General features: G+C 53.7%; 16 protein-coding genes across 16 annotated transcripts; 5 read left to right on the forward strand and 11 right to left on the reverse strand.

The window, feature by feature from the left end:
- Positions 1-696: 696 nt before the first annotated feature.
- M409DRAFT_63239 (uncharacterized protein) lies at positions 697-2,064 on the reverse strand (the record flags this gene model as incomplete). Its single annotated transcript, XM_033815495.1, has 5 exons — positions 697-1,197; positions 1,260-1,313; positions 1,389-1,755; positions 1,806-1,894; positions 1,933-2,064. 5 exons carry the CDS (start codon positions 2,062-2,064, stop codon positions 697-699), a joined length of 1,143 nt encoding a protein of 380 aa, XP_033672480.1.
- Positions 2,065-2,268: 204 nt separating this feature from the next.
- Positions 2,269-2,857, forward strand: M409DRAFT_50267 (uncharacterized protein; the record flags this gene model as incomplete). Its single annotated transcript, XM_033811494.1, has 2 exons — positions 2,269-2,565; positions 2,669-2,857. The coding sequence occupies 2 exons, from the start codon at positions 2,269-2,271 to the stop codon at positions 2,855-2,857; spliced, it is 486 nt and encodes a 161-aa protein (XP_033672481.1).
- A 1,269-nt stretch (positions 2,858-4,126) lies between these two features.
- Positions 4,127-5,687, reverse strand: M409DRAFT_50268 (uncharacterized protein; the record flags this gene model as incomplete). The annotated part of the gene is made up of 2 exons (XM_033811495.1): positions 4,127-5,554; positions 5,634-5,687. 2 exons carry the CDS (start codon positions 5,685-5,687, stop codon positions 4,127-4,129), a joined length of 1,482 nt encoding a protein of 493 aa, XP_033672482.1.
- A 701-nt stretch (positions 5,688-6,388) lies between these two features.
- Positions 6,389-7,312, reverse strand: M409DRAFT_50269 (uncharacterized protein; the record flags this gene model as incomplete). Its single annotated transcript, XM_033811496.1, has 1 exon — positions 6,389-7,312. The coding sequence occupies one exon, from the start codon at positions 7,310-7,312 to the stop codon at positions 6,389-6,391; it is 924 nt and encodes a 307-aa protein (XP_033672483.1).
- Positions 7,313-8,243: 931 nt separating this feature from the next.
- Positions 8,244-9,115, reverse strand: M409DRAFT_17833 (uncharacterized protein; the record flags this gene model as incomplete). Its single annotated transcript, XM_033804239.1, has 2 exons — positions 8,244-8,309; positions 8,360-9,115. The coding sequence occupies 2 exons, from the start codon at positions 9,113-9,115 to the stop codon at positions 8,244-8,246; spliced, it is 822 nt and encodes a 273-aa protein (XP_033672484.1).
- A 321-nt stretch (positions 9,116-9,436) lies between these two features.
- On the forward strand, positions 9,437-11,032 carry M409DRAFT_50271 (uncharacterized protein; the record flags this gene model as incomplete). Its single annotated transcript, XM_033811497.1, has 1 exon — positions 9,437-11,032. The coding sequence occupies one exon, from the start codon at positions 9,437-9,439 to the stop codon at positions 11,030-11,032; it is 1,596 nt and encodes a 531-aa protein (XP_033672485.1).
- Positions 11,033-11,227: 195 nt separating this feature from the next.
- On the forward strand, positions 11,228-12,794 carry M409DRAFT_50272 (uncharacterized protein; the record flags this gene model as incomplete). The annotated part of the gene is made up of 3 exons (XM_033811498.1): positions 11,228-11,404; positions 11,462-11,487; positions 11,540-12,794. The coding sequence occupies 3 exons, from the start codon at positions 11,228-11,230 to the stop codon at positions 12,792-12,794; spliced, it is 1,458 nt and encodes a 485-aa protein (XP_033672486.1).
- A 491-nt stretch (positions 12,795-13,285) lies between these two features.
- M409DRAFT_50273 (uncharacterized protein) lies at positions 13,286-13,603 on the reverse strand (the record flags this gene model as incomplete). The annotated part of the gene is made up of 1 exon (XM_033811499.1): positions 13,286-13,603. The coding sequence occupies one exon, from the start codon at positions 13,601-13,603 to the stop codon at positions 13,286-13,288; it is 318 nt and encodes a 105-aa protein (XP_033672487.1).
- A 435-nt stretch (positions 13,604-14,038) lies between these two features.
- M409DRAFT_50274 (uncharacterized protein) lies at positions 14,039-15,160 on the reverse strand (the record flags this gene model as incomplete). The annotated part of the gene is made up of 1 exon (XM_033811500.1): positions 14,039-15,160. One exon carries the CDS (start codon positions 15,158-15,160, stop codon positions 14,039-14,041), a length of 1,122 nt encoding a protein of 373 aa, XP_033672488.1.
- Positions 15,161-15,609: 449 nt separating this feature from the next.
- Positions 15,610-16,014, reverse strand: M409DRAFT_17837 (uncharacterized protein; the record flags this gene model as incomplete). The annotated part of the gene is made up of 3 exons (XM_033804240.1): positions 15,610-15,729; positions 15,790-15,852; positions 15,910-16,014. 3 exons carry the CDS (start codon positions 16,012-16,014, stop codon positions 15,610-15,612), a joined length of 288 nt encoding a protein of 95 aa, XP_033672489.1.
- Positions 16,015-16,468: 454 nt separating this feature from the next.
- M409DRAFT_17838 (uncharacterized protein) lies at positions 16,469-17,242 on the reverse strand (the record flags this gene model as incomplete). The annotated part of the gene is made up of 1 exon (XM_033804241.1): positions 16,469-17,242. The coding sequence occupies one exon, from the start codon at positions 17,240-17,242 to the stop codon at positions 16,469-16,471; it is 774 nt and encodes a 257-aa protein (XP_033672490.1).
- A 1,917-nt stretch (positions 17,243-19,159) lies between these two features.
- On the reverse strand, positions 19,160-19,850 carry M409DRAFT_17839 (uncharacterized protein; the record flags this gene model as incomplete). The annotated part of the gene is made up of 2 exons (XM_033804242.1): positions 19,160-19,589; positions 19,639-19,850. 2 exons carry the CDS (start codon positions 19,848-19,850, stop codon positions 19,160-19,162), a joined length of 642 nt encoding a protein of 213 aa, XP_033672491.1.
- A 477-nt stretch (positions 19,851-20,327) lies between these two features.
- Positions 20,328-21,597, forward strand: M409DRAFT_17840 (uncharacterized protein; the record flags this gene model as incomplete). The annotated part of the gene is made up of 2 exons (XM_033804243.1): positions 20,328-20,357; positions 20,404-21,597. 2 exons carry the CDS (start codon positions 20,328-20,330, stop codon positions 21,595-21,597), a joined length of 1,224 nt encoding a protein of 407 aa, XP_033672492.1.
- A 209-nt stretch (positions 21,598-21,806) lies between these two features.
- Positions 21,807-23,223, reverse strand: M409DRAFT_63247 (uncharacterized protein; the record flags this gene model as incomplete). The annotated part of the gene is made up of 4 exons (XM_033815496.1): positions 21,807-22,564; positions 22,627-22,717; positions 22,773-22,928; positions 22,981-23,223. The coding sequence occupies 4 exons, from the start codon at positions 23,221-23,223 to the stop codon at positions 21,807-21,809; spliced, it is 1,248 nt and encodes a 415-aa protein (XP_033672493.1).
- A 995-nt stretch (positions 23,224-24,218) lies between these two features.
- On the forward strand, positions 24,219-25,321 carry M409DRAFT_63248 (uncharacterized protein; the record flags this gene model as incomplete). The annotated part of the gene is made up of 2 exons (XM_033815497.1): positions 24,219-24,960; positions 25,047-25,321. 2 exons carry the CDS (start codon positions 24,219-24,221, stop codon positions 25,319-25,321), a joined length of 1,017 nt encoding a protein of 338 aa, XP_033672494.1.
- Positions 25,322-25,774: 453 nt separating this feature from the next.
- Positions 25,775-26,675, reverse strand: M409DRAFT_17843 (uncharacterized protein; the record flags this gene model as incomplete). The annotated part of the gene is made up of 3 exons (XM_033804244.1): positions 25,775-26,048; positions 26,412-26,560; positions 26,613-26,675. The coding sequence occupies 3 exons, from the start codon at positions 26,673-26,675 to the stop codon at positions 25,775-25,777; spliced, it is 486 nt and encodes a 161-aa protein (XP_033672495.1).
- Positions 26,676-26,924: the final 249 nt, after the last annotated feature.

The following is a 26,924-nucleotide window of genomic DNA, read 5'->3' on the forward strand; positions in this document are numbered from 1 at the left end:
CCTGATTATTGATCAAGCTCGACGAAGCACACCAGTCCAAGCCAAAGTCCCATTTTCGCGCGGTCCAGGCGTCTTTATACCCAAAAGCTCGCACCATCGCATCGCCATCGCATCACATCACGAAATCCTCCTGAACCAACCCAATCCATCACAAGCAATAAGTCCGTCTTGCGTAGTGCCAGCCCGTGCATTCATCCCATCACGGTAGTTAGGCAAGTCAGGGGCTTCAGAGATTTGTAACCATCCAAGACACACAGCCTGAACAGCACACGGAACAGATCCGCCCCGGAAAAGAATCCATGCTTGGCGAGCGGCACGTGTTGACTAACACTTTGGGGGATTTCTTATTTGTGCGTGTCCCCTACCCATAGTATAGCCGGACTTAATGATAGTGAGACATTGTGATTGCGTCGTCGGCGGATAATGCTTGGGAGATTGACAAGGCGCTCGTTTAGATGCGTAGAAGCTTGCATAGCGTTCTATCCTCATTCTGTTCCTATAACACTAGGATCTCTCGCTGCTCGAAATGCATTGTTGGTCGCATTCCATTATTCCTTTAGCAAGCATTTGCGTCCTTACGCAAACCCAGACAGAGACATCTTTCTGGGAAACATGTCATTCACTCCGAGAGGAAGTGCCGAGATCCAAGCCGATCCTGTCTGTCAGAATGGTCAAATCTGACAGGACTTGCTCTTCTCACTCGAAATTCTCGCACACCTCATCAAAGGCGGCCGGTGAGACATAGCTTGCTGACGTTTCCTTCGCATGCCCAAGACGAATGAGCGTGTCGCCGCTCTGGTTATACAATGGCCACCCGAGCTCCTCAAGCCCGCGATGCGGATCCTTCGAAAACGACGCCCAGGCATGCTGCATATACCGACTGACCGTCACCTTGAGCTCGACGTTCGGATCGCCGCTCAGTTCCTCCATGGTTCCAAACACGAGGGATGTCTCGGCGGTGTGGTATGCGCGACTGCCGGCGTACAGTTCTAGGTTTGGCCAGTCGCCCATGTATTCGTAGCGGTACACTGGATAGCCGGCATTGGCCCTCGTCGCGGCCTCCACTGCGCCAGGGCAAACGTACAGTCCGTAGCCGATGTAATCTTGGGCAGCCTGGCTGAGGTTGAAGTTCTCTTGGCCACCGTAGCGGAAAACGTAGAACCCGGCTTCGTTGTCGTTGTTGCCCATGAGAACTGGCTATATAGTACGTGTGAGCTCTTGAACTTCGAGAATGGTGCTTCAAGTCGAGGGAGACGCACGTTGTCAGAAACCTTATGCTCGAGGATTCTTTGCGTGTAGTTCGCGAACACCAACTCGTCATCGATGGCCGGCCGGAAGGGAATCCACGCAGAGACAGACGGAGGCACAGATGATCATGCTGCGAGGACAGTGGATAGATTCTGGCTCCGCATGCACTCTACGACCTGCAAGTATGTGGTTTGATCACAACCCACCGCCGCAGAAGCATTCTTCCAACTGCTTGCTTTTTCAGAAGTGCTTTGGGTGATCGGAGACCATGCGGAGCCCGACTGCTGGATGAATGCGTGCGCGATAGGATCTTGGTAGAACGCAAAGGCGTAGTAAGAGATCAGGTACGCACCCTGCGACTGGCCAAACAAGGTGATACGGCTGGCATCGCCTCCAAAGGCGGCGATGTTGTCTCGGATCCATTCTATAGCTAGTCTAACGTCACGAAGGCCGTTGTTGGTTGCCGTGCCAGGCGCGTTGGAGAAACCAAAGATGTTCGTGCGGAAGCTTGTGAAGTGTCAGCAGAGTTGCTCCCAGTGGGCAATGGATAACTATACTTGAATGAGACCACGATGACATCTTCATTAGCTGCAAGGTTCGCACCTATATAGGCCGGGTTGTTGATGGATCCTCGTTCAAACCCTGACTGCGCCGTTAGTAGTAAACGTCAACCAAGAATCATACGAAAGACAAACCGCCTCCATAAATCCAGACCATCACTGCCTTCGGATTGTATCCTGAATTGGGTGACCAAATATTCATCTTGAGACAGTCCCCGCTCATAGCATTATATCCATCAGCAGATTCTTGAGCCATGATCCGATCGGCATGGCTCCAGTCTTGTCCAGGCACGCTGCCCCTCTTGTCGCTCACAAAAGTACAGTCGTACGGTTGCGAATCAGCCTCGAATAGATCCTTCGAAAACAGAGCCTCCGGTGCTGCAAACCTGAGCTCGCCAATCGGTGGCTTGGCGTATGAAATCCCAAGTTATTCTGTGATTTTGGCGTATCCGATCGCTGGATGACCACTGTAGAGGCCACTCGTTGTGTTGGTAAGACAGGAGTCTCTGACATCGCCGGATGTGGCCTTCGCGAGCCGAATGATTGTGATCAGGAGGTTTACGAGGAGAGTCGTGGGCGACAAGCATTGCTTGCAGACTGGATACGTGGGAAGAGGAGTCGCGTGGCAGGAATTGTCTGCTCTGACATTCCAAGTCGAAGGAAAAGAAGTATGATGCAGACGAGAAGTCCGGGCGGTCAACAGAATGACGACCATCACGGCAAGCTCGAGGCTCGCTGGAATTTCCCCAAACGGCAGGTCAGATGTCGATCTAGCTGGAAACCAGGCTACATAGCTTGGTCAATCGGAGCCGCTTGTACGGTGCACTCGTCGAACAGACATTCGACACCGTCCATATTAGGTTCTGGATCCTTCGTGTCGACTCGTGGCTTGTCCTGCACAATTTCAATGGCCGCGTGGTCACGGTCCCCATCGTGGTATAGTCGCTGAGAAGGACAGCTCGAGGAAGAGTTGGAATTGCAGACGTGTCGTCCCAGCCATATCTCAGCTGATTGTAGGGATCTACATTGGCTCGGCTCCCCGTAAATGACTTATTTGTGTCGCGCGTGGCTTGTCCAAACCTGGCAGAGGAGAGACGTGTATGGCGGATTGGCCGACAACGGAAGGCTGCACTAGATCCCTCGATCACCTCTTACATTCTTACTATCCAGAATGTGATTATACCTGCAGAGGATCCAAATTCGAACGGTACCTTAGTCGTGAGCTTTCGAGAGTTGCATTACTCTAAGCATTTGTCCACATACACCGAGCACAAAGATTCTACATATCACACATTTCGGACAATGCTTCTCTCCCACGTAACATCCCGCGTGTCTGGCGATTTCTGAGGAAGAGCAACGCCGGGGCGTAGAAAGCAATCTGTGCAATGGCTAGCTTTCCGTAGTCGTTTAGAGCCATTGTGCCTGTTGAGGATGGAGTGAAAGCATGGGACAAGTCGGTGGGTAGTCGAAGGCCATCGCCATCGTGGAGCGCGGCAGACCAGCATAAATAACCATACAGACAGCAAGCCCGTGTCGGTTATTGGACTCAGTGTAGCAACCGTCGCGCTCGCGTGACTGAAGATACGAAGTGAGTGGATAGCACACCGTTGCAATATCATTCGTCGTGTCGTGTCGATACACATTTTGATATCACAAGGCGTGGCTACGTCCATTTGTGGTAATGTCCAAATGCGGTCATACGAGCGAGACATGAAGGCTGCATGGACTGTGGATCACGTCAATCAGCGCCGGCCTTCAGCTTGCAATATGAGCGTTCTCTGGGTTATGGCCTAGGAACGTGCGATCAGCCAACGACAACAAAGGTTCCGCCTTTTTCAAGCTCACATGCAATCTGCGAATGCTCGAGTCCAGTAGCGCAGAACAAAAGCTCAACATTGCTTCGATGCCACAGCTCCATCTCATCGTATCTGCATGGCAGCCATGATACATATGACAGACCAAAACCCCCTCCCATCTCAATAAACAACAGCCCACCCCGTCCCCAGCCCATCTGCAAACCACCTCCGATAGCACTCCGCCTGCGCAATCCCCAACTCCAACCACAAACCCCACAAAAACCGCTCAAACCACGACCGGACATCCGCGCTCTCCATCTTATTCCGGATGCGAGGACGATTGAAGCTCCGCAGGAGGTTGAAGATCAGCCAGTAGAGGTGGTAGCCTCGGATGCTGCTGAGGCTGCGGAGGGGGTCTGGATCGGGGCGGGGAGGAGGGGAGGCTTTTTCACTATTTATGTGAAGTGATGTGGGTTCAGACGTCGAGGTTTGGGGCGGCTTCAGAGTCGCCCATGAAGGTGCCTAGACGCCTAGAACGGAGGGGATCGCAGCCGATATTGCGTGCGTGAGGGTGGTTATCACCTCCTCAGCGGCGTCGATATCCACAGGCGTCAGAATCGACCTCACCCGAACGACGGCAGCGGATGCTGTGTTGGCGTCACTTCCCGACGATTCCAACGCGTCGTCGAGATCTACTATACAGTAGTTGAGGATGAGTCGAAAGATCCAGTAGATTTTCCACTCCAGAAACGCCTCCGCGGGCATAGAGATGCACATTTGCCTCGGAGCACCGGCGGCGCAGAACAGATCTCGGACCCAGGCGACTTTGCGTTCTTTGGGGCGTATGTCGACGTTGAGACGGGGGTGTTCCATGTCTCGCTGTAGCTCCCAGGCGTGGAAGCGGCCGTCGAGGGTTTTGGCGTCAGTCACAGACGCTTGATCCAGACGTTCAGGAAGTGATGATGATCCCTTGGAACGAATGAAGTATTCACACTCCCTCAGATCCGCACAAACACGCGTGCATTCGTAGCACAGCTGTACCAACGTGGCTCGCTTGTCCCCGGTTCTGGAATTCTCCACAAGCTGCTTCAGCCACGGAGACGGGCGTTGAAAGTATGCAATGTGTCTGAGTAGCCCATAGTTCACGGACATGGCACCCAGCCCAGTCCTTGAGAATCGCGTTAGACTATCCCAACCATGTTCGGCCACGGACTGCATGATACTCTCGCTGCCTACATGATGGGCCATTGCCGAGCCGTAGGATTCGTACTTGGTCATGACTTCATACAGCCAGAGTAGATACGAGGCGAAGACCGTTTCCGCTTTCTGTATGGCTCCAGGCGTTTGGAGAACCGCGCGCAGCATGGACAAGGACTGAACGTAGTGTTTCTGCGATATTGCCAGAACGTGAGGACTGTGCGTACGTGCGGCCAAGTTGGCCAGAAATACCGCTCGGAGGGTCATCGAGAGCAGACTGTTCCGCGGCAACGACCGGCAGAGGGGTGGGATCAGGTCGAAAGTGTCTCGCCTGGTATACGCATCTTTGGAGTAGTCTAGAAAATCGTAATTGAAACGGTTGAATGCCGCCTCGTACAGATCCTGTGACGGCGAGGCATGGAGATCGAAAGTTGGGATGGTTCTTCGTGCGTCCAACGCCAGCTCGGCGCTTGGCTCAGCCTGGCCTGGCTGCTGTACGAGTACATGCAACTGACGGCTTCTTGAGGCATTCGAGCTCTGTGCCGGCTCCACTCCAGAGACGCTTTTCCGTGAACCCACAGCTGCTGCCGTAGTGGTCTCAATTCTCGGTTGCACTCGACTCCGCCACTTCGCCCGAGCCTGACTCTCGGTAGCTTGGTTTCTATCTCGATGAACTACATCGAATATATGTGGATAGACGCATGTCCGTCCGCCACGCGCACAGTGGTCACAGACGGGCGACTTGCGGTCACACTACATCGACCTTGGTTAGCCGATATGACATCGATCATGCTACCACCGCTACCAGTCTAGGGACATGACTTGCCTTTACCTTGCGCTTGCGACACGTCGAGCAGCCCACTCCCGCTGAGTTATATACAGACATCTGGATTCCGTCCCCGCATGTGTCGATGCTTCGAAAATGTCAGGATGGCAGAATGCACCGACAAAGACATGTATCGAAGGAGTCACTTAGTCATCAGACATCGAGGCCGATGGCGGCGAACAAGATTCGTCGAAGTGGCAGATGTCGAACATTGAAGTCGAAGTCGTACCGAAGCTTTTTGCTCACAACGAGACATGGGAAGGTACTCGTCCTTTCGAAGGGCGGCGACTTTTCTTCTTGTCATGCCTTGCCGGCACCGGACGCGGCCTAGATGTGTGGTTTCGTCAACTTCTTCCGTAGGGTGGCCATCTAAGATGTTGTTTGGTGAGATTCAAAGTTCATGAGTGATCGTACAAGTATGTCCAGGTGAGCAAGACGGTGTCGAAGGCCTACGATGCGATCTCGATGCTGAGGCGTGAGTCTTCCGCTTTGTGAACGCTGGACTGTCCAAACTGTCTTGTTGATGCTGCCGTACTCTTCGTATGAGTAATGAGTAAGTAAAGAAGAGCTGAGTAAACAAAACCTCCCCTGTCTGTGTCTCGTGATTCCAATCCCCAAGATTTGATCAGGACACGTAGAAAACAATCGACGCCAGTGTGGGTATCCTTTTGCTCAATCTCGCTCCGAAAACCATCCTCCGACCTGTCCACAAGCGCCACTGGCTGTATGCAAATGGAACCTCACGAGATCATCAATTCGCTTCATTTGACGCCCTTGTTACGCTGCGGCAGCTTCAGCTTGAACTGATCATTCAACCGCCCCCTCGCCCCAATTCCATGTTTCGCCGCCTGTTGCATCATGTACATCCTCCTCGCCATGATCTTCTCATCGACGTATAACTCAAAGTCCAGCAGAAAACATAATGTAACCTCCAAATTCATGAGCTGGTTGTTGCTCACGCCGCCGACTTTCGCGATGCGTTCTTGCGCCCACTTGTTGTCCTCCAAAGCTTTTGCTGCGACGCGGATGGCGGCGAGGGAGAGGCGGTGGATGGTGCGGTTTGTGGCGGGCACCATCAGGTCGGAGACGCAGAGGTGGTGGATGTAGGCGACTGCGGCGAGGTAGACGCCGGGCGAGTGCGGGCAGTAGTGGTGGATGCGGAGGAGGTATTGTTGGAGGGTGAAGGGCGGGGGGACCTTGGAGAAGAAGCGGCGTGCTATCGCGGCGTGTTGGAGGGTGATGTCTTCGGCATGGGCGCCGACTTCCACGGTGATGGGTTCGTGGGGTTGGGCTTCGGGACTACCGATGGGTAGAGAGGGCAGGCCGTCTGCTCCTTGTGCCAGTTTCAGCGACGACGGTGTCCTGCGATGCATTCTCCTCATCTCCATGCTCCTCGGCGTGGACGGCCTCGAGACCGGTGGTGTAGGCGGGACATCTCCAGTCGCGTCGGCCAGCCGCTCCAATGCCTCGATCAGCATGCGCAACGCGCCCAGCGCAGACACAGATTTGATGTTCCATGTCTCGCAGTCCAAGGCTATCGGATCGTCGGTCTTCTCAGTCGGCGAGGCGTGCAATGGCACAGCAGCCGTGGCATCGTCTAGGTTCGGGTCTGGAGGCGGCGGGGGCGATGGGGCTGGCGCAGCTGTCTCGACCACAGCGACCGTCTGCGAGTCTCCATTTTCCATGCCTCAGTCGTTGGTCAAGTGTCTCGCCGTGGGTGGTTGAGGAGCGCGAAGGCCGTTCTTTGCACCGATCCCCACCATGAGTGAGGGTCGAGGGCGAATGGCAGTCTTCACGCTAGCTTTGCTCAAAAATCAGTGCTGCGCGTGATGGTGGACGTGGCGAGGTGCAGGATTAAGCCGAGCAGGGCAGAGGCGAGGTGTCGTCGACGAGGTCCACATGACAGCGAGGACAGAGGCAGCGCCGACGGTGGTATATGCCTCGCGAGACGTCTTTCAGATGCGCCGCGCCAGCATGGTTTGAGCAGTAGTGAGAGCAGGGATGCGGTGGATGGAAGGGCAGGCCAGAGCTGCGGATAGGCCAGTCGAGCTTGCTTGCTCGAGAGAAGGCGAGATCGACACGTTCGAGACATCGACACTTTTCACGGCAACTGCTGCTCGCAAGAACGATTAAAAACATCGAATCTCATGTCTAAACTCATACTGCATGTCTACATCTCCCCTCTCGTCGAATCCACTCCATCACACATCGACACGTTCGTACCACACATCTAGACCCTGAAACCATCTCCAAGCCTCCTGTTCCATTTCGAGCCTCGTGCATATCCCAGAGCTCCAAACGCGATCCGTCTGCGCGACAGACAGAAAGCCAGATCTTTGCGGGGGAACAGCTGTCGGAAACAACCCTCTTGTAGAAGCTGCCATGGACACGGCTATGAACTACTGCAGGTGCCGCTGACGGCCTTGGTCGGGGCATGCAGGAGACCAGCGAGCGTCTGGGCCAACAAATCACGCAACAACGCATCTTGTACGACGATGACCATCAATGTCAGACGCGGAATGATGTAGAAAATGGTATGTTGACTGATTGTTCTGGCTCGTGGGTAAGTTGCACGACCTAAGTGTCGCATTGATTGTTGACATACGGATGTCGTGTTCAATAGATCCACGGCAGCAACTTGTAAGGCACTTTGCGTCTTACCTGCTCCCACTGCGCGCCATACTGAATGCAAAGTCAGCAACCGACAACAACTTCGAGACGACATGGCTTACTCTCTTCTCGCAGTAGGCATCCATGCTTGGGATCGCTCGGCTGACGAAGTCACTGGCCAGCCAAGTACACATGATGCTGGCCCAGATCCAGCCACCGCATATCAGGCTGTATCCAGATCTCCAGAGAGTGTAGCCACCGTAGTTGATGTTGCGAGCGAGACCGAACAATCCTCCAGCGTAAGGCTTTCCCTTGTTCTCGGGGTCTTTCTTAAACTCTTTTCTCTGGATCTCACAGTACCATTCGGTGAAGAGGCCGACCGAGTACAAGACCAGACCAACAGGCAGCGCTGGAGGACATGTCGTGAGGAACGCTTTCAAACTGGATTGGTCGATCGGTTGCTCGGAGGTCACAGACCAGAGCGCGAGTAACGTGTTTAGGCTGTTCAGAATGGTGTTGTAGGCGGAAATGGCCAGAGAGAAGGGTACTGGAACGACGGTGTCGCCGATAAAGAGTTTCCAGTAGATTTGCTTCGCAGCACTTCCCACAGCCAGGGCAAAGATGGCCGTTTGATACGGACTGAGTCCAAGTGATGTCGCAGTGGTGCCTGGTTGATGTACAGCGCTTGCTCCTAGGCGCTGTACAACCGCAATGCCCGTGCCTGACTGGAGAAGCCACCATTGGAATGGGAGGTCCAGCGTTCGAGTAAGTACAAACACCACGGTTCCTGTGAGCGATGGCCCTTTTCGTCTCGAATCCCAGAACCAATCTGCGGGTTTGTAGCCATCTTTCGAAGTTCTATCCTTTGGTTCAGCCATCGTGATGCTACAACAAAGCAGCTGTTAGTGTCTAGAGGGACGTCTCTTAAATGAAGACTATAGCCGGGCAGCTATTTGCACCGCCGGCGACATGCTGCTCGACCAATGGTGAGGCACATGTCGGTGAGAGAAAGACGGCGGAGGGTTGATTGCACCGAAGATGGGGCACGGGGTGGGGGCGGAGAATGGGAGAGCGGACTCCCGGCTTGGCCGCAGATCCCTGTTCGACCTTTCTCGAACCATTGAACAACACATTTGCATTGCGCATCGCCATCGCAGCATCGGGTGAGACAGCACGACTGGCATTGCCGCTTCGTGGCCATGTCCAAGTCGATGAACTCGCCGACGGCGCGCCTGCTCCAATCCTCACGCCTGTTCTCCCTACCGCGACCTCTCCCCCAGCCCGCTTTGGAGACGGCCACCTCAACTGGAGTGTATCGCGCATCCGACTCAGCCACTCTCCCATATCCAACGTATCAGGCTATAGCGTCACCAGCGTCGTCGCGATTTCGAGGAGATTGGGGTCTCAAACGTGCCCTCCCAGCCAAATCGACAAGATCATCGACGCCTCACATTAGGGTCAAGGCGCATGACAACTTCGCCCACATTACCGATTTCGAGAGCGCAGCAGACCATACTCAGACAGAGGCGAAATGGCGACAGATGGGCATTCCTTTGGTGGTACGCGAGAGAAAAGGCTACTCCAACGAGGCGACTACGACCGGCAGCGCATACGATGACCACATAGACAACACGGATCCCGAGGCAGTGTTTTCTGCCCAGCAGAATGCAAGACCGGATAACCCTGGATCGGTGCAGTGGAAGAGGTGGAAGTCTGACAGTCCTTGGCTGGCGGGCATGCAGCCAGGAGAATTCGAGATCTATGTTGAGAAGCGACTAAAGTCTCGACAAGGAGAGTTCCAGAAGTTCATGATCGAAAGACTGGCGCAACAACGAGTACGTGATGAAGAGAGAAGACACCGCGACCTGGGCCAGCGACGAGCGCTTTCCCGATCTCAAAGGAGTACTATTCTGCAAGACGTCGTCACAAACTACGAGGCGGAAATGAAGAGGCTGCGTGACGACCATACTGTTCAGAGTCTGGCTTCTGAACTGACATCAGCTATTTGCGACTTCCTCGGTCTTACAGGAGTGCAAGATTCGACGGAGAACCAAGTGAATGCAAAGACCGAGCGGCTAAAGAACACTCTCGCCAACATATCCTCCGAATCGAACGCGCCGCCCTCAACACATCCCGCTGCTGGCTTATCTCACATTCGCACAAACGCCATCATGGAGAACCATCCCTTCTGGGGCCCTCAAGCTCAAGGCTCCCCGGTGCTCGCCCGCGTGGTGCGGCCTCGCCACACTGCTCACGGCTCCGAACCCAGAGCTAAGCTCGGTGTCGGTGGAGTTGTGGCCAACGACGACAGCACTCAAACTTCCGCTGCTTGGCAAGACAACCGCTTGAAGGCGCTGGATTTCGAAAACACGCCGATCGAGCAATTCTACGAGAACACTCAGCGGATGACTGAGCACATCGAGGTCGACCTCCCTGGCGGGAACAAAGTCTGGGTTCATCCAGAGTCGGCGACCGTCGACGATCAAGGTCGCATCCAACTCAAAGTCCGGAGAGGGGATAGCGAGGCCATTGCCATTGCTCGAGATGACGTTGAGGCCATTCACGAAGCCAAACGTGCGGCTTTGAGACAGGCACCATCGATGCCGCCAGCTCGCGGTACTGCTGCCAATGCTAACTACGGGTACAGTCTTCCAGATACAAGATACGGGCCACCCAAGTCGCGTGTGCAAGGTTTCGATGACATGCTGAGCAGAAGTCCTCGATCAAGTCGATCAGCTGATGCGAGTGCATTGGACAAGATCAAGGATCTGGCTGGAGGTTTTGGAAGAAAATAGTCTGCAGATAGCAGTTGTACAGTATTTTAAAGTGCATGTTGTACATTGTATCGCCAATACGAGGGCGCATTCGCTCTGCTTCGGCTTTAGAAACTGGCTTCGCGCACCTGCCCCACAGGGTTAGCCTCATCTGACTAACGCTTTCCTCGACCTCACCTCTCACGCTGCGCTGAACTTCTTTACCACAAACCAACAATGACCCGAAACACCATGGCGCCGAAACCCATTGCAAACCCAAATTTGCCAAAGCCGCCCTCTGGAAAGTATCCCGCCAAAGAGCATGCACGGCGAGTCGCGAAGTGGATTGCTGAAAATGGAGGGCCGACGAGTGGTGTTATCTATCTTGAAGGACAGAGTACGAAGATGACGGAGGTATGGTCTTTGTTATACTCCAGAGCATCTTTACGCATTATACTGAGTAGTCTCTAGGACAACGACCAAGCAACTCACTTCAGGTTCGTTCAAACTTCCAGAGGGAAAACATCGGAATCGCTAAGATCTTGCCAGACAACGACGACACTTCTTCTACGTGACAGGCTGCGACCTCCCAGACTGTTTCTTCGCCTACGACATTGTATCAGACAAGTCAACGCTGTGGATCCCACCCGTAGACCCAGAATACGTTATGTGGGCCGGCATGCCACTCCTCCCCCAAGAAGCTCTCGACCGCTACGACATCGACAACGTCCTCACCACCGACGAGCTCAAATCCGGCCAATCCCTCGTCAAAATGCTCAAAAAGCAAAAAACCATCGTCATGGTCATCGAAGACCGCGCGGACCTAGCAGTTTTCCAGTCCGAAGGTATACTCACATACCAACCCCAAATCGACTACACCTGGGCGCGAAAAGCCATCGAACGCTGCCGCGTCGTCAAAGACGCCCACGAAATCGCCATGATCCGGCACGCCAACATCGTCTCCTCCTACGCCCACGAGCAGGTCCTCGCATCCGTGACCCGCGCCTCCAACGAGCGGGAACTCAACGCCGTCTTCGTCATGCACTGCCACGCCAACGGCTGCCGAGAGCAAGCCTACGGCTGTATCTGCGCCTCCGGAACGGCGGGTAGTACGTTGCACTACGTGCACAACGACCAGCCCCTCGAAGGCAAACTCAACATCCTCCTCGACGCCGGCTGCGAATGGAACTGCTACTGCGCGGATATCACCCGGACCTTCCCCATCACCGCCGACGGCAAGTTCACGAAAGAAAGCAAGGAGATCTACGACCTCGTCCTGTCCATGCAAAGCGAAGCCATGAAACTCATCCGCGCTGGCGTGCAGTGGGAAGACTGCCACATGAAAGCACACACCGTTGGAGCGACCGGTCTCAGGGACCTAGGCATTTTCAATAAGTCTTTGAGCGTGGAACAGATCCTCGACTCGAAGATCATGACGAGGTTCTTCCCGCATGGATTGGGCCATTACCTAGGTATGGACACGCATGACACGGGCGGAGACGCCAACTACGAAGACCCGAACCCTTACTTCGCTTACCTCCGCGTTCGCGGCAAGGTCCCTGCCGGGGCGGTGATCACCAACGAGCCGGGAATATACTTCAGGAAGTTCCCTTTGGAAGCGGAGTTGAAGGAGGGAAAGTGGGACGGGATCGTGGATCAGGAGGTTTTGAGCCGGTACTGGGCGGTCGGAGGCGTGAGGATCGAGGACGACATCTGGGTCAAAGAGGATGGGTACGAAAATCTGACGACGGTCAAGAGCGATTGGCAGAGTGTGCAGGCCATGGTGAGCGGGTCATCATCGTAAATCGACTATCCCCCAAACAAGACATCACACGCTTCTCCCAACCAAAAATCCAAGAATCTCCATTCCCTCCTCTCAACCCAGCACGATCCACTCCGTCCTCGGCCCCATCTCCTCCCACGCCTCCACCAAAACATTCCCAACCATCCGTCTCTCACAATACCCTCCCTCCAACCTTTCGATCCACATCGCATTGACCACACTCCAGTCCCCCTCCGGCCTATCCGGAACCGCCCACTCAACCAACCGCCGCGGCAGCGTCTCCAGGTCTCCCTTGTGAAAGCCAAGCTCAGGAAGCACAAAGGAAAGGGCCATATTCTGATCGTACGACAGGAAGACGAATTCCATCAAAGAGTTTTGCTGCTGTCGCACAGCAGCTGCCTCGTCGTTGGAGAGCAGGTTCGTGCCGGCGAATTTGCCAGCTTTGTCGGTGAGTGAGTATGGTTTCTTCCATCGGAAGCCCTCGTCTGTGGTGTCCATGTCTAGTGGGGCGCCTAAGTGCAGTGTGAGGACGGTTGTGAGGCATTGTAGGTAGTATCCCCGAGGACGAGGTGGCAAGTCTGCTGGCATTGGTGGTGGCTCTTCGGTGAGACGAGTCGGATCAATGCCACAAGGGACGCCGCGACGTTTGCAATACCATAGCGGCAATGATTGATCGGGGATCCGCAGAGGCGTTGGCTTCGTGGTCCCTTCTTCTTCTTCTTCTTCTTCTTCTCCCAGGATGTACCACCGTATGGCGGGCATGATTGGGATCCGCCGTGACACGTCCAAGTTCGGCAACATATAAGAATACCCCATTCCGTCGCCCACATTGCTCATCCAGCCCGTCCAGCTCCAGCTGGGCAGTCTCTTGGACTGCGATGTCCATAAACTTGACCTCTGGCAAAGATGTTTCGCGGTCCAAAGAAGAGCCATGTCGAACATTTCCTGAGGTAGTCCAAACCGAAGCGTGGACCAATCTTTAGTGAAATACTGCTGCAATGTGCCGAGTATTCCGGCGACCGCGTTCAGTCCATCGTCAGCGTGGCCAATGCGACGCATGGTGTACTCTTCGACGACTTTCCCGTACGCCACGAGAGCGTTGCTATCGTTCTCCACACATGTGTCCCAAAAATCATACACCAAGAGCTCGACGAGATGTTCAGGCGGCCGGGATGTCTCGTGTAGTTTCTTCCACTTGAAATCCTCAAAACCAGGCTCGGCCGGTTCCAATGTCACGCTTTCACACCACTCTTCGCATTGACATGTCAAAACGCCTGCGTGGGACCTAAAGTGAGTGTTCGACGAGACAGCATGCGTTCTTGGTACGTCCAGGCTCTTCCATTCCAGGTTGTCGACGGGATTTCATCTTCGTATTTCGGCTGACTGACTGCCAGCACCCGACCATTGATCTCTCTCCAAGTGGTTCCTGCTCTCGGAATGTGTACTCCAGGAATGTGATCATCAACTTCCTTGCATCCAGCCGCGATGATGCAGATTTCAGCTGATTTAAATATGCTGTTCATCTGTTGCAGTTGCTGAGCTTTCTCGGGATTGTTTGCGGGCTTCTGGGGGATGCAAAGTGCATCGACCCAGAGGTACCTCAGCCCCAGCTCCTTGGTTACTCGAATAGCATCTTCGACGACGGTCGGCAGTATCGTCAGCTGGAAAGGTTCTTCGACGAGTTGTTTGTGCTCGTCTACCCCGAGAATGACATGCGACTCTGAAGAACCCCACACATAACTCAAAGCGGCGTATCTGCAAGATGTAGGTGCTAGCTGGACGCACCGTCTTTCCACATCAACGACCTTGAGCGAATCGTACTGCTCGACATGGAGCCAATGTGGGCTTGAGCATCGTTCCGCATGGACGGTGCGACATAGACGGTACCACTTTCTCACAAGGTCGAAGTCGATACCGTCAGGCCGGAGTAGCCTTTGGCGAAGCTGATTGCTGGAACGACTTGTTGTTGGGTCGACGGCCGGGCTCACGATGCACGACCTAATCTTATCACGGCCGATGAGGGTGATGTTGATACGTAAACTCGTTTGTTCGTGGCCGGCGATATCTGGAGCAGCTTTCATATCGTGAGGTTCTGTGATTTTGCCGTCGATTCTGCCGCTGCTGAGGTCACGCTGATCCATGTAAAACTTCCATGTTGACGAGGTGGATATAGAGCATTGAACATGGTCAGTTTCTTCCGACAAGAACGCCTCTCCATACTCCTCAAGGAGTACTTGGGAAAACAGGAAGCAGAGGTTGCAATATTTGCCCTTTTCGATGATGTCTCGCGGCGAACCGATCGGTATACCACTGTAGAAGGATGATAACCTGTACTTTAGTAGTTCTTCGACGTCCAAGGCTGCACAGTTCGGGCACAGGTCGGCCATTTTGGGGAGTCATATTCGTAAAGATGATGCTGTGCGGCCGTTCGTCTGCAAATACTTCTGCTATTTGCGGCACGGAAGTCTGGCACGTGCTCTTGTGTTAAGCGCTCAGTATGTGCCACCAATTCGAGTCACCGTTGCGTTGTCAGCAATGCAACGAGATCTGGCATACTGATTGGTCTCTCTCGAATGCACTTCTGCAACCTGTCGGTGTATCACCGGCAAGGCTGTCGATCGCTGCACGGTTGGGCGTTCTAAGCAAATCATTTTTAGTGTCGACAATCGTCATCACAACTTGCCTTCTGTGTCGACATGGACTTGTAGCGCAGGCTGATAAGGTCACGTATCGTGTTATGTAAGTATGCCTGACCGTGTCATGTAAATCATCTCGGCCGTATCCTCATGCCGTTCATCGGCCGCCTTGGGAGGTGTCATCCAAGTGCCAGACGTCCTCACTTGGTTCCAATCTCTTTCTTGAGCTGTTCAACAAGCTCTACGTACTTCCTCTGCGCTTCCTCGGCTGTCTTTGTGACCTCCGTCTCCGCCTTGTATGCATTGTACATGCTCCTGCGCTATGAGCGGCAAATAGTCAATACAGAGACGCCAGATCCACGGAGCGACACGCGACGTACGAAGATATTGGCCATGCTAGAACTAGCCTTCTCCTTCCTGCCGATTTTATAGAGGGCGTACAGCTGTGCATCTCGGTCAGCCAGGCTCACATTGCTCGAAGCAGATTGCATGGGAAATACCTTGAGTTGCTGCTTCTGATCTGGCTCCTCGGCGAGCGTTTTGACCTCTTTGGCCGCCTTCTCGAACTCGGGGGATAGGACGACAGGGGTTTCGTCGTCGGCCATGATGATTGCTGGCGGTATGACGGTTCGGTAGGTTGTGTTTGAGTGATTGGTAGGGAGAAAGTTGGTTGGGAAAAGGAAGACGTCAGGTCTTGCAGCTTTCCGCTTGCTTTGGCAGGGCGGGGTGGTTGGCCAGGTGCGCTTGATTGGAAAGGCGCTAGTGGGTGGCCTCCGGCAGACATAGACTTCGATCACCTGATATATCCAAAGCCTCGGGCATCAAATAGAGAAACGAAGTTAAGGTAATGAAAATTGTACGGAGAAGATCCTGTCGGCACCGAGTTTTGAACGTGAAACATGACAGGAGACCAGCGAGTTCATGGAGCGAGAAGTCGAGGAGCTGCTATGAACTCAACTTTTGATCACATGCAGACACTATGAACATCATCAAAATATTTCCCATCGACAACACAATATACCGCGCCAAACGCTAGGGACAAACAGATTCAAACAGGATCTACCTCTTCGAGATGCCACACTTTTTCAGACAGCTCTCAACACCCAGCGCAACATTCGCCGGGATCATCTGTCTGAACTGCTCAATGTCCTGTCCATTGATAGCATCAACACCGAGGTCCGCCTTGACCAGCTCTGGATCGAGACTGAACAGCGTCTGAGCCGCCTGCTCGACACCAGGATCCTCGGACGCAAACCCAGCCACGAAGACAGCATCCGTGCAGTCCGGGTTGAACTCGGTGTGCAAAGCCCCTTGCGGGAAGACTGTCATCTGGTACTTCTCCAAGGTATTTTGCTTCGGATCCGCGCCGTTCTCTGCAATGAACTCGGTGCCTAGACGGCCTTCGACGATGATGTTGATCTCGGAGCTGCGAGGGTGGACGTGGGGCGTGTTGAAGCCGCAGGGGCCGATGAAGCCGACGGTCATGGAGACGCCGGTTCCTATCAGGGCTGGAAAGGTTTTGCGGTCGGCGCGGACAGTGTGCCCGCCTTTGCCTGTCGTTATGGCGGAGGAGGGTGGGTTGTTGAAGTCGTATTTGAAGTCTGCTTCTGAGAGGAGGGCGATGCGGTCGACGGCTGTTGGCGCGAGCTCGAGGGCTTGGATTAAGGGGATGTTGTTGGCGGATGTTGAGCTGCTCGAGCCGTTGCTGTTTGAGCCACTGTAGGAGTTGTCGTTGTTTGATGATGGAGGTGTGGTAGGAGGACTCCATGGTGCTGGGACGGCGAGAGCGGCGCCAGCAAAGGCGAGAGTACTGATGTAGCTTTGGTAGTGCATTGTGGTATATTAGGACTTGAAGTGAAAGAAACTTGCAGTGACCGACGGACTTCGACTTGCAAGGCGCTGGTTTGGATTGCGATGATGATGTCCCTACCTCAATGATCGTGGGCGTTCTTCTTATACATCTCAGTTGTCTGTGTCACCAGATGGTCGGTCAGTACTCTACAGGTGCTAAGACCATTAGAGAATAGGAGGCCTTAGTCCACCAAAGCAGAATAGAACACGTATTCCAAAGACTCCAACATCGCCGGGCCCTATCTCGGGATGCATGGTCTCAATGAGACCGAAGGCGGAGTGGTCCCAAATTAACCATGCTATGCAAAGATAGGAAGGCAGATCTGCTGCTGTGTTGTGATCCTTCAGCTGTGGCCTCCACAGCCCAGCCCAGCCACGCTTGCGGTGCAACTTCCAGCCGCACGTGGCCATGAGACATTGTCTTTGCATGCTGTGTGCAGCACCGTATATTTGTTCACTGACGTTTGCGGTATACAAGAGCGACGTGCATGTTCAAGGCGCCCAGTATAAGCCTTGGTGATCTTGTACTTTTCCACAGCGTTCTTGCTCATCAAGCCGTGGTTTTCGCTGACGCCGCCGATGACTCGGATTGAGATTGTCTTCGCCAGCAGCTGAAGGAAGTCCGCATCCCGAAGGTTCGCGGCATTCCTCCAGGTTCTTAAGTATAGTCCGTCGATTTTCAAACGCGAAAGAGCGCGAGAAGGAGCGAAATCGACAGCGAAAGCGTGATTGTTCATCGTCCAAATTTGTGGACGTTCAGCCGCATCCTTGCTATAGGAGTGGCGTATTCCTGTGCCATGTCGGAGAAATGAGTTACTTGCACCTGCTAGAATGTTACCGGTTTAGTCTGCCCCGAAACGTCGAGAGCCCTTCGGGTTGCGAGGCTGACAGGCTTGTTGCTCCTGCGAACGCCTTAAATTGAAGCTTACAAACAACCAACTTTAGCAAGGCGTCGAGCACGTGGCGTTTGAAGATCGTTGTTCGGGTCGTAGGTAGTGCGATGGTGTACACCAAGCCGGACGTCGGGTACGCTCGCTCGAGATCATGGTACGAGTTCGGTTGAGTGTTGAATGTTGGATGTTGAAATTCGGCGTGTGAGTGGGCGACAACAATACCATGGGCCAGGTGTTCGAATCCACTTTGCTGAAAGCCTGAATAGCAATCTCACCGTCCCACAAGGCGTCCCAGGTCGACCAAATGGCATTACTCCTGCTGTTTGTAAAGCTCGGGAGTAAACCATGTCTCGACCGCCAGCTTCCCTTCTTGACCGGCACCGCAATCCAAGAATGAAGTCCAGTATCAGCCTCAAGATTACGATGTGGGATTATTGATCGTAAGAGCTAGGGACGGTTCTCATCATGTCCGTCTTCCTCGAGACAGTGCCAGCGTCGAAACCAGTTCTTCAAACCGCGGGTCACGGTGGCATCCGAATCGACAAATGGCTGCTGCACGCGGATAAAGAGCTTGGATGTAGGAGTCGAAGAGCCGTGTTTCAGGACAAAGTAGTGGATGTTGATCTCCTTGGACGGTGAAGTCCGGAGTGAGGAGTGCATGAAGCTGGCCGTTGGCGGCGAGATTCTACACGCCGCTTGGAAGGTAAGGGCAATTACAGCGGTCATTGTATGAGAAGATGTTAGCATGGACACTTCATGTTCATGACATGGACTTACGAGAGCGCGAGGCTACCAACCGACCCATTCTCCAGCGACGATCAGCCATGCGGGCAGCACACGGCGCCGGACGCCTTGTTGCATTGGCTGCAACTGGATCAACAAATGGAATGACATGTGGAACGACATGCATGAAGCCACCAAAGTCGAAGGTCCCCTCGTCAATTGTCGCACCCGGGTAGGTATATTGAAAAGGCTCATGCATCTCATTGCAGCTATTACACTGTAGCTACAACTTATGCCCGGTCTTCTCCACAGCTGCCTTGTACGATGCTGTTGCCTCAGAGTTATTCAACCACTCTTCAATTTTCGGCCATGTCTTTCCCATTGTTCCCAGTTCCCTGACCAATATGAACCGAGCAGAGAAGTGCATCATGATGTCGGCCGCGGTCAACTTGTCGCCAAGCAGGAATTTCCCATTGCTCTTCCCTAGTTCCGACTCCAAGTAGTTAAGATCGTTGATCATGTTCTTACTCAGACCCGCGATGGTTTGCTGGACATCGCCGTCTTTCTGGTTCCACTTCGCGTATAGGACGGCAAGGCCGTGGAGGAGATATGTCGCTTCCGAGGCGTGAACCCACTGAAGGACTTTGTAGCGGGCAGGGTCGCCTACCGGAGGTAGCAATCGGTTCTGGGTATCGTACACATCGGAGAGGTACCTGCTCGTGTTAGACTCGCTATTCCACGCTCTTTTCGTCCCTCACGCACTCGCATATGTTTCCACTCTCATAGTACATAACGCCGTTATCTTCAAGAGTCGGGAACTTGCCCAATCCGCCGGCCTGCTGCTTGAAAGCTGCGGGAGCAACTCCGTTCTCTCGGGGGGAGAAGTTGACGTCGTAGTCCAGTCCAAGCTCATTGATTTGCCAGGCAGTACGGATGGACCTAGAGGCTTGGAGGAAGTAGAGCTTGATCGGCATGGTCGTCGTTGATCAATGTTTGAACTGAAGTCTTTACTTATAACCGTTCTTTTAACAGCCACTGCAGCTCAATGCGAGGAGGCTGCATTTCTATATCATCTTGTGCTTTACAGTTGGCACCGCTGATGGCATCTAGACCTCCATGACGTTGAAGTCGGTGGGGTATTTGGAAGAGTATTGGAGAAAAGCTCCAGTCGTCCGTATTTCCGCAGCCATGAATCTCCTGTTCGTGGTATCAGCGACATCGTTGACAGTAGAAGAAAGCATACGAGAGGGTTTGGACAGGCGCGCATCGTGAAATAGACTAGATGATCACAAATCGCCAGGGGCAGCTCGCGGTTGTCTGCTTGGCATCATTCACTCACTCCCGGCCGGGAGTGCACTGACCATGACGTGCCCCGCTATTGGCTGCGCTCAACTTGAGCTGTTGCGCCTCGACAACCACGTCGCCCATTAAGAAACATAACGACAGCCACCATGACGGACGCGCAGCAGCTGATCAACTACGTATGCTTCATGACTGTCGCATAGTAGAACAAGCTGACATTAGCAGGCGCGCAACCAGTTCAACGAGATCGCCGCGGATGTCGAGAGACACTTCGATCTCGTAGCCGGCAACCTCAAGGAACGCTTCGCAAAACCCCTCAGTGCACCCCCAGCCCGCCGCCTACCCCCTCCGACGACATGGCAGCTCGCGCAAAGATGGATGTACAAGCACAAGGCGCTTACAGCCGCCATCGTGGCCTTCTTCGTCACCGGATCCGTCGGGGCATTCGTATATGTGAAGAGCAGAGACTTGAAGAAGAAGCGTAGAGCAAAGAGGTCACAAAGCGGTGCGAGGACAGATGTGGTGGTGGTTGCGGGTGCGGTCACCAATCCCTTGACGAACGCGCTATACCTGGACCTCGAGAGGAGGGGCTTTGTCGTCTATGTTGTCGCGAATACCAGCGAAGAGGAGCACTTTATACGATCGCAGTCACGGGCAGATCTGATACCGCTATCATTGGACCTCGTGGATCCGTTCATGGCGCAGAACCAGCTTGCACGATTCCAAAATCTACTGGGCAGTGAACAACGAGCGTTCGACCACGCGGAACCACACCGACTCAACCTCATTGGGCTTGTTGTCGTACCCGACTTGCGGTCCAACCCGGCAAGGGTAGAAGATATCAGCTCGGAAGAATGGAGCGATGCATTGAATGCTAAAGTGCTTCATACGATTGCAACCACTCAACACCTACTTCCTGCGGTTATCGAGCACAAGGCGAACGTTCTCTTCTTGACACCGTCAATGACTGCGACTCTCAAGCCGCCCATGCACTCCGTGGAGAGCACAGTATACGGAGCTCTCCAGGGATTCACATCGTCACTCGCCGCTGAGCTTAAGCAGGATGGAGTGAACACAACCTGGTTCAAGCTGGGAAACATCGATATACCCGCCGCCACGGCGAAGCAACGAAGAGATGGGGTTCCAGCGCCGAGACTTAAGCCCACACCTCTCAGAACACTTCACGACCAGGTGTTTGATACCCTCGTTGCAAAACGACCATCGAGAACTCTTCACGTCGGTCGCGGGAGCTTAACATACGACATCATCGGCAGCGTCATGCCGCCGAGCTTCATCGCTTGGATGATGGGCGTAGGCTCGCGACCAAGAATAGTGAGAGACACGAGCGACGACGATCTTCAGGGCAGCGCTGGCAGCTTGACCTGGGAAAAGGTTGATCAAGAAAGACTGGATGCCTAGATGCCACAACTTGGCCAAGATTGACTTACGAATTTAATGACTTCGGCGTTTTCCTGGAGATACACCGAGTGGATTGACAGCGGCATAGATACGACTTCTCTCCTAAATCATCTTGCATTCTCGACTCAGACAGAAATGGCACAAGAAATGTTTGCTCTGTCGTGTTCAACTTCTCTCGCTACAACTACAACCCCAGATCTACCCCGATCTCAAAACTTTTCGTTGTACACACTGCAAAGCTGACCTTCAGTCCAGACACCTCTCAAGTCCATAGTATGGTCAATGTTCTCCAGTGGATTGCCTTCCACCAGCAGAAGATCCGCTCTCAAGCCTTCCTTGATATGTCCGCGATCCGAAAAGTTGAACCGCTTGGCTGGCAAAGATGTGGCAGCTTTCAGAGCCTCCTCAGGCGTGAAACCACACTGTTCAACGAACAGTGTCATCTCCTGATGCGTCGAAAGTCCATAAGCCGTACCAACAGCCGGCCCAGCAGAGTCAGATCCAATGACGACGGGAACGCCAGCCTTCTTCAACTGCCTGACGGATTCGTATGCATTCTCGCACGTGGCGCCCTTACTTTGAGCAAAGGACATGCATTTGCACATCTGGTCCCGTTCGTTCTTCTCGATCAGATGCTGAATACGAGCGTCATGAGCGAACTTCTCCTGCGTGGCTTTGCCCTCGGTCGTGCCAGATCCCATCGCTGCAAGGGTGGGATTGCAGTGAGCGTTATTCTTCTTGTATGCTTCGATCAAGGCTGGAGTTGGCGGCTGATCGATGAAGGTATGTGTCATGCCATCGACGCCTGCTTCGAGGATCTCGAGAGTATCTGCTAGGCAGGTGGCGTGTGCAACGACGGTCAAGCCGTGCTTGTGTGCCTCGTCGATTACGGCCTTTTGGAGCTCGATGGAGGGCTTGTTGAATTCATGGCCCATCACGGTGCCAGATTCGTGCATTAGCTTGATATCTGGAATGGGTCAGCTGTCAATGTACATAGGAGAGGAGTCTGCGCCCATAGGCCGCAATTACAATCTACCCCTTCCTTCAGACGATCCTGTATATACTGCCTTCCATCCTCCGGAGTCTTCAGCTTCGGCCAAGTTGCAATCTCCTCTCTCGTCTGCATCACACTCCGTCAGTTCGCTTTCGCTATACCAAAGCGCAAAGGTGCCTACTTCAGGAGAATCATGCGTCATCAGCACGATGGGCATCGGCCAGCCCATATCAATCGTTGCTGCGAAGCTGGTCGTTTTCAAGTCCGCGCAGTCGCCTCCTTCTCGCTGCTTTCGGAGCTTCAGGATGTTGTACCATTCGTTGTGCATGTCGCAGACCTGTGGACCGAGTCAGATTAGGATGCAAGAAGATGTGATGGGCTCGACAGACGGTTGTGACGCCGAAACGTAAAGCCTGCGGCAGGGCTACTACATTGGCGCTATTTGCGTGGATGTGGGTGTCAATGAGGCCGGGGAGAAGGGTGTGTCCAGGTCTGGAATACGTTGGTCCATCGAAGTCGCTTGTGCTCGAAGACACCTTGGAGATGTGGCCATTCTCAACCAACACGGATCCATTCTCGATTGTGTTCTCGCCGTCGAAGACACGGACATCTTTGATCAGGAAGGAAGCCATCTTGGCGATGCTGATTTGAATCTTTCAACGATTGCTGGATCACGACCAGCTGAAAGTCGAACAACCAACTTTTATACCAACGTCTCCGGATTCTCGCAACAGTCCTCACAATCCCGAACTCGCCATGGACTTTAGCAAACCCGATGCTTCTCTTCCAGCTACTAAGCAACACTTTGAAGGCGTAATAACGCTGAGGCTGACATGGCAGTCGCACAACAGGATATACCAATCTCCAGGAAAGGCCATCATCTCGCGTATACCAGGGAATCCCCTCACCGCATCCCAGGCCGCCCTGCACAAGCTACGGTGGAGTTGTAAGCCAAAGGTCTTAGCCGCATGAAGGGCTTGGACGGGTGTGGTTCTTCTCGCAGTCAGCCCCAACTTTCGCGATGCGGGTCAGTAAAATCCGAGTGGCTGGCAGCAGCTTCCTCCGTTCTCTTTTCCTCTTTCGTTCGGCGGATTCGGCGAGTGGGTTTGGATACTGTGCCGTGAGCTGAGATCATACAGCTTCGTTTAAGAACATTTGCCAGGAACGGGGTATTCTTGGAAACTTGAAACGGAATGGACGACGAGGTTCTGCTGTTGTCACTGAACGACAGGGATGTTTTCGCGGAAGAATTTTGAACCGATCGCCGTGTTGGTGAATGCGAACGAGCAATGCAACCTGCATCATCTCCTTCTCATCATCGAAATCTCGGCATTCGAGCGACAACTCTTCAGAGAAGACATGACGACCAGATCAGCCCTTTCACGGAAATGTCTGCGAATACGCGTCGCGGGGTCTGCTGTGCGACACCATGGCGGTCGGTCGGTCCCTTCATGCACCGCAGATGCAAGTAGGTCCCACAGCAGCCGAGAAGGTTTGAACCTGTGGTACCACCCGGCCGAACATCACTTCATGTTTGAGGAACAGCATCTGCCATGATATAAGCACGAAAAAGTCGTCTCTGAAAAACTCGGTGTGCTCATATTGGAACTCTTCATTGCTCTGCATCATGCCTCCTTCAAGAATCGACGTCCACGCCCACTTCCTCCCATCCTTCTACCAAGACGCCTGCCGAGAACACGGCCACGCGAATCCAGATGGCATGCCCTATCTCCCCGGCTGGAGCCCAGAAGAACACCTCGAACTGATGGACAAGCTGGGCATCTCCAAATCAATCCTCTCAATCTCGAGTCCGGGAACCCATCTCGTGCCAGGAAAAGATGAATTAGCACGAAATCTCTCCCGCGATGTCAACAAGTATGCTTCGGATTTGAAGAAACGTCTCCCAGACCGGTTTGGCTATTTTGCTTCTCTGCCCATGCCGGATGTCGAGAGCTGTTTGGCGGAGATCCCGCGCGCGATTGAAGAGGGATGTGATGGATTTGTTTTCGAGACGAACACGCATGGCCACTACCTCGGCGATAAGGAATTCGACCCAGTGTTCGACGAACTGAACAGACGGCACGCCCTGATATTCATCCACCCCAGCACGCCGATGTGCCCCTGCTCGCCAGAGGCTTTGGCTGCCGGTCAGCAACCAGTCAAAGCGGCGCCGTTTGCTGGGAGGCTGCCGCAGCCGATGTTGGAGTTCCTCTTCGATACTGCGAGAGTTGTGAGCAATCTCTTCATGTCAGGCACGATCAAACGGTGTCCGAATATCAAGATCATTCTTCCTCATCTTGGTGGTGCGTTCCCGCCTTTGCTGTCGCGGTGGACCGGGTTCAGTTCGCTTGTGCCTGGACCTTGGATAGGTAAGTCATTGAACAAGTAGCATCAAAGATTTCTCCATTTTCCTGTATCGAGCTCGGGGCTCTGGGGTCTGGGCTAACGATTGCAGGCGTACCTGAGAGCGAAGTTCTCGAAGCCTTCAAGCGACAGATCTGGTTCGACATGGCAGGCTTCGCTTTCCCCAGCCAAATTAGAGGCATTCTGTACGGTACGGGTGTACCTCATTCGCGGTTGATGTACGGCTCGGACTTCCCTTTCACAAGAGCAAATGGGGTTGAACTTCTCATGGGGCAGATGGATTCTGGGGTGAAGGAGCTGTTCAACGAGGAAGAGATTGAGGACCTCTATCACAGGAACGCCGAGAAGCTATTGGGCGAGAAGTAGCAGAATCATGCTGAACATATGTTGATCGAGCCAGAGACAAACCGTACAAGTCGCCACACAACCTTCCAACACATTCCCTCTCGCTCATTCGCAGCATTCTGCTACAAACTACCATTGGCCTAACATTGCATCCCGATCATCATAATCGCACTCCACCTCCTCATATGCGCCTGGCTCTCCCACAAACTTGGTTGGCTGACCCCAAAGCATGATCTTGAACTCCTTCTCATCTGCTGTGAAGAACTCAACGATGCCGCTGCTTTCCCATTTCTCCTCGACTCGACGCTGGCTCAACCGCGCACAGTATGCGTCGTGCCTCTTCAACGCCTTCTCTGACTTTGGGTATGGTTCTCCTTCGTCGACAAACGCGTCCACCTCGGCATGAAGTCCGCTTTTTGGCCGAGCTCTGACATTGATGCGGCTTTCCATGTGCCTGTGCCATTTCACCTCCAATCAGAGGTGATGCAGGTTGGACAAGACGTCTGTATCCATGCGCTTGGCCCATGCAGCTACTCGTCCAAGAGGGTCAAGGGTGTGGTTCATGGCATAGAAGTAGAAGTAGAATTTTTTCTCTTGCCAGTAAATAGCAGACGCCTCTCGGCGGATCTGACGATTGACTTGTAATAGTGAAGGTTCCTCGTCAGTTGGCCAGCGGTCCTCGCCCTCGTGTAACAGCATGATTCGTCGTGGTGGAAGAAGAACCTCCTCGTAGACGGGCTTTCGGAACCTGCTGTAAGGTTCGCTCTGTGGCGTATTGGGTATGGCTTCTCGACGACGAGCAGTCTGACAATCTCATCTCTGATCTCCCGCGGAAAGTCCAGGAAGCAAAATGCTTTTGGTCCCTCGCCGAGCTTATGCATCAGCTCGCTGCTGGTGATCGGCCGGGGTAAGTCGTATCAAGCCAGAGTCGACGGTTGAATGTGCATCAGCATGATGTTCGCCGCCCAGATGTCGTCCTTCAACCATTCTTCTCCCCACTCTTCGTCAAGCTTCAGATGGGCAAGGTGCGGGTACTTGACAATGTTCCATAGACCGAGTTTCCTCAGTACTGACTCCATGATAACGACCCATTGCTCGAAGTTGAGGTCACCCAAGAGGTCCTTCTGACGATGCTTGCGCGCCGTGTGTTGGCGTCTTGAATGCCACTGCTCGGTTCGGCTCGATGTGCCATGCTGGGCGTGTGTCCGTCACCAGAAAGTCGCCGCCCAAGGTGGAGATTCTTGTAGTTGTAGTGAAAGGCTGTGGTGTTCGGTGAGTACTGCAACATGCTGTGTGGCCTTGGTTGACTTACGCGCTCTGTGACTGTCAATACCGGCTTCTTGCCAATGCGGCTTGCGTCAAGTATTGCGGGCATGGCGGTAAGATACGATAGACCTCTTACTGATGCCGATGAGCTCTGTGTCCGGGATGCTTCTATTCGGGCGTTGGACGTCGCAGTCCAAGTAGTGTCTGGTGAGGAACTTGGAAGGTTGAAGCAGGCGTCGAGCTTTCCTGGGGTGTCAGCGTTTGTCAAGGGGACTTGAGGGAAAGAGCAGACGCCACTCCCTCATGACCGCACTTCCATTTCTACATGTAACCAAAATGACTTAATGGAACAGCTCGG

This window comes from Zasmidium cellare (assembly GCF_010093935.1).
Source record: "Zasmidium cellare ATCC 36951 unplaced genomic scaffold M409scaffold_4, whole genome shotgun sequence".
In the NCBI taxonomy this organism is placed as follows: Eukaryota; Fungi; Ascomycota; class Dothideomycetes; order Mycosphaerellales; family Mycosphaerellaceae; genus Zasmidium; species Zasmidium cellare.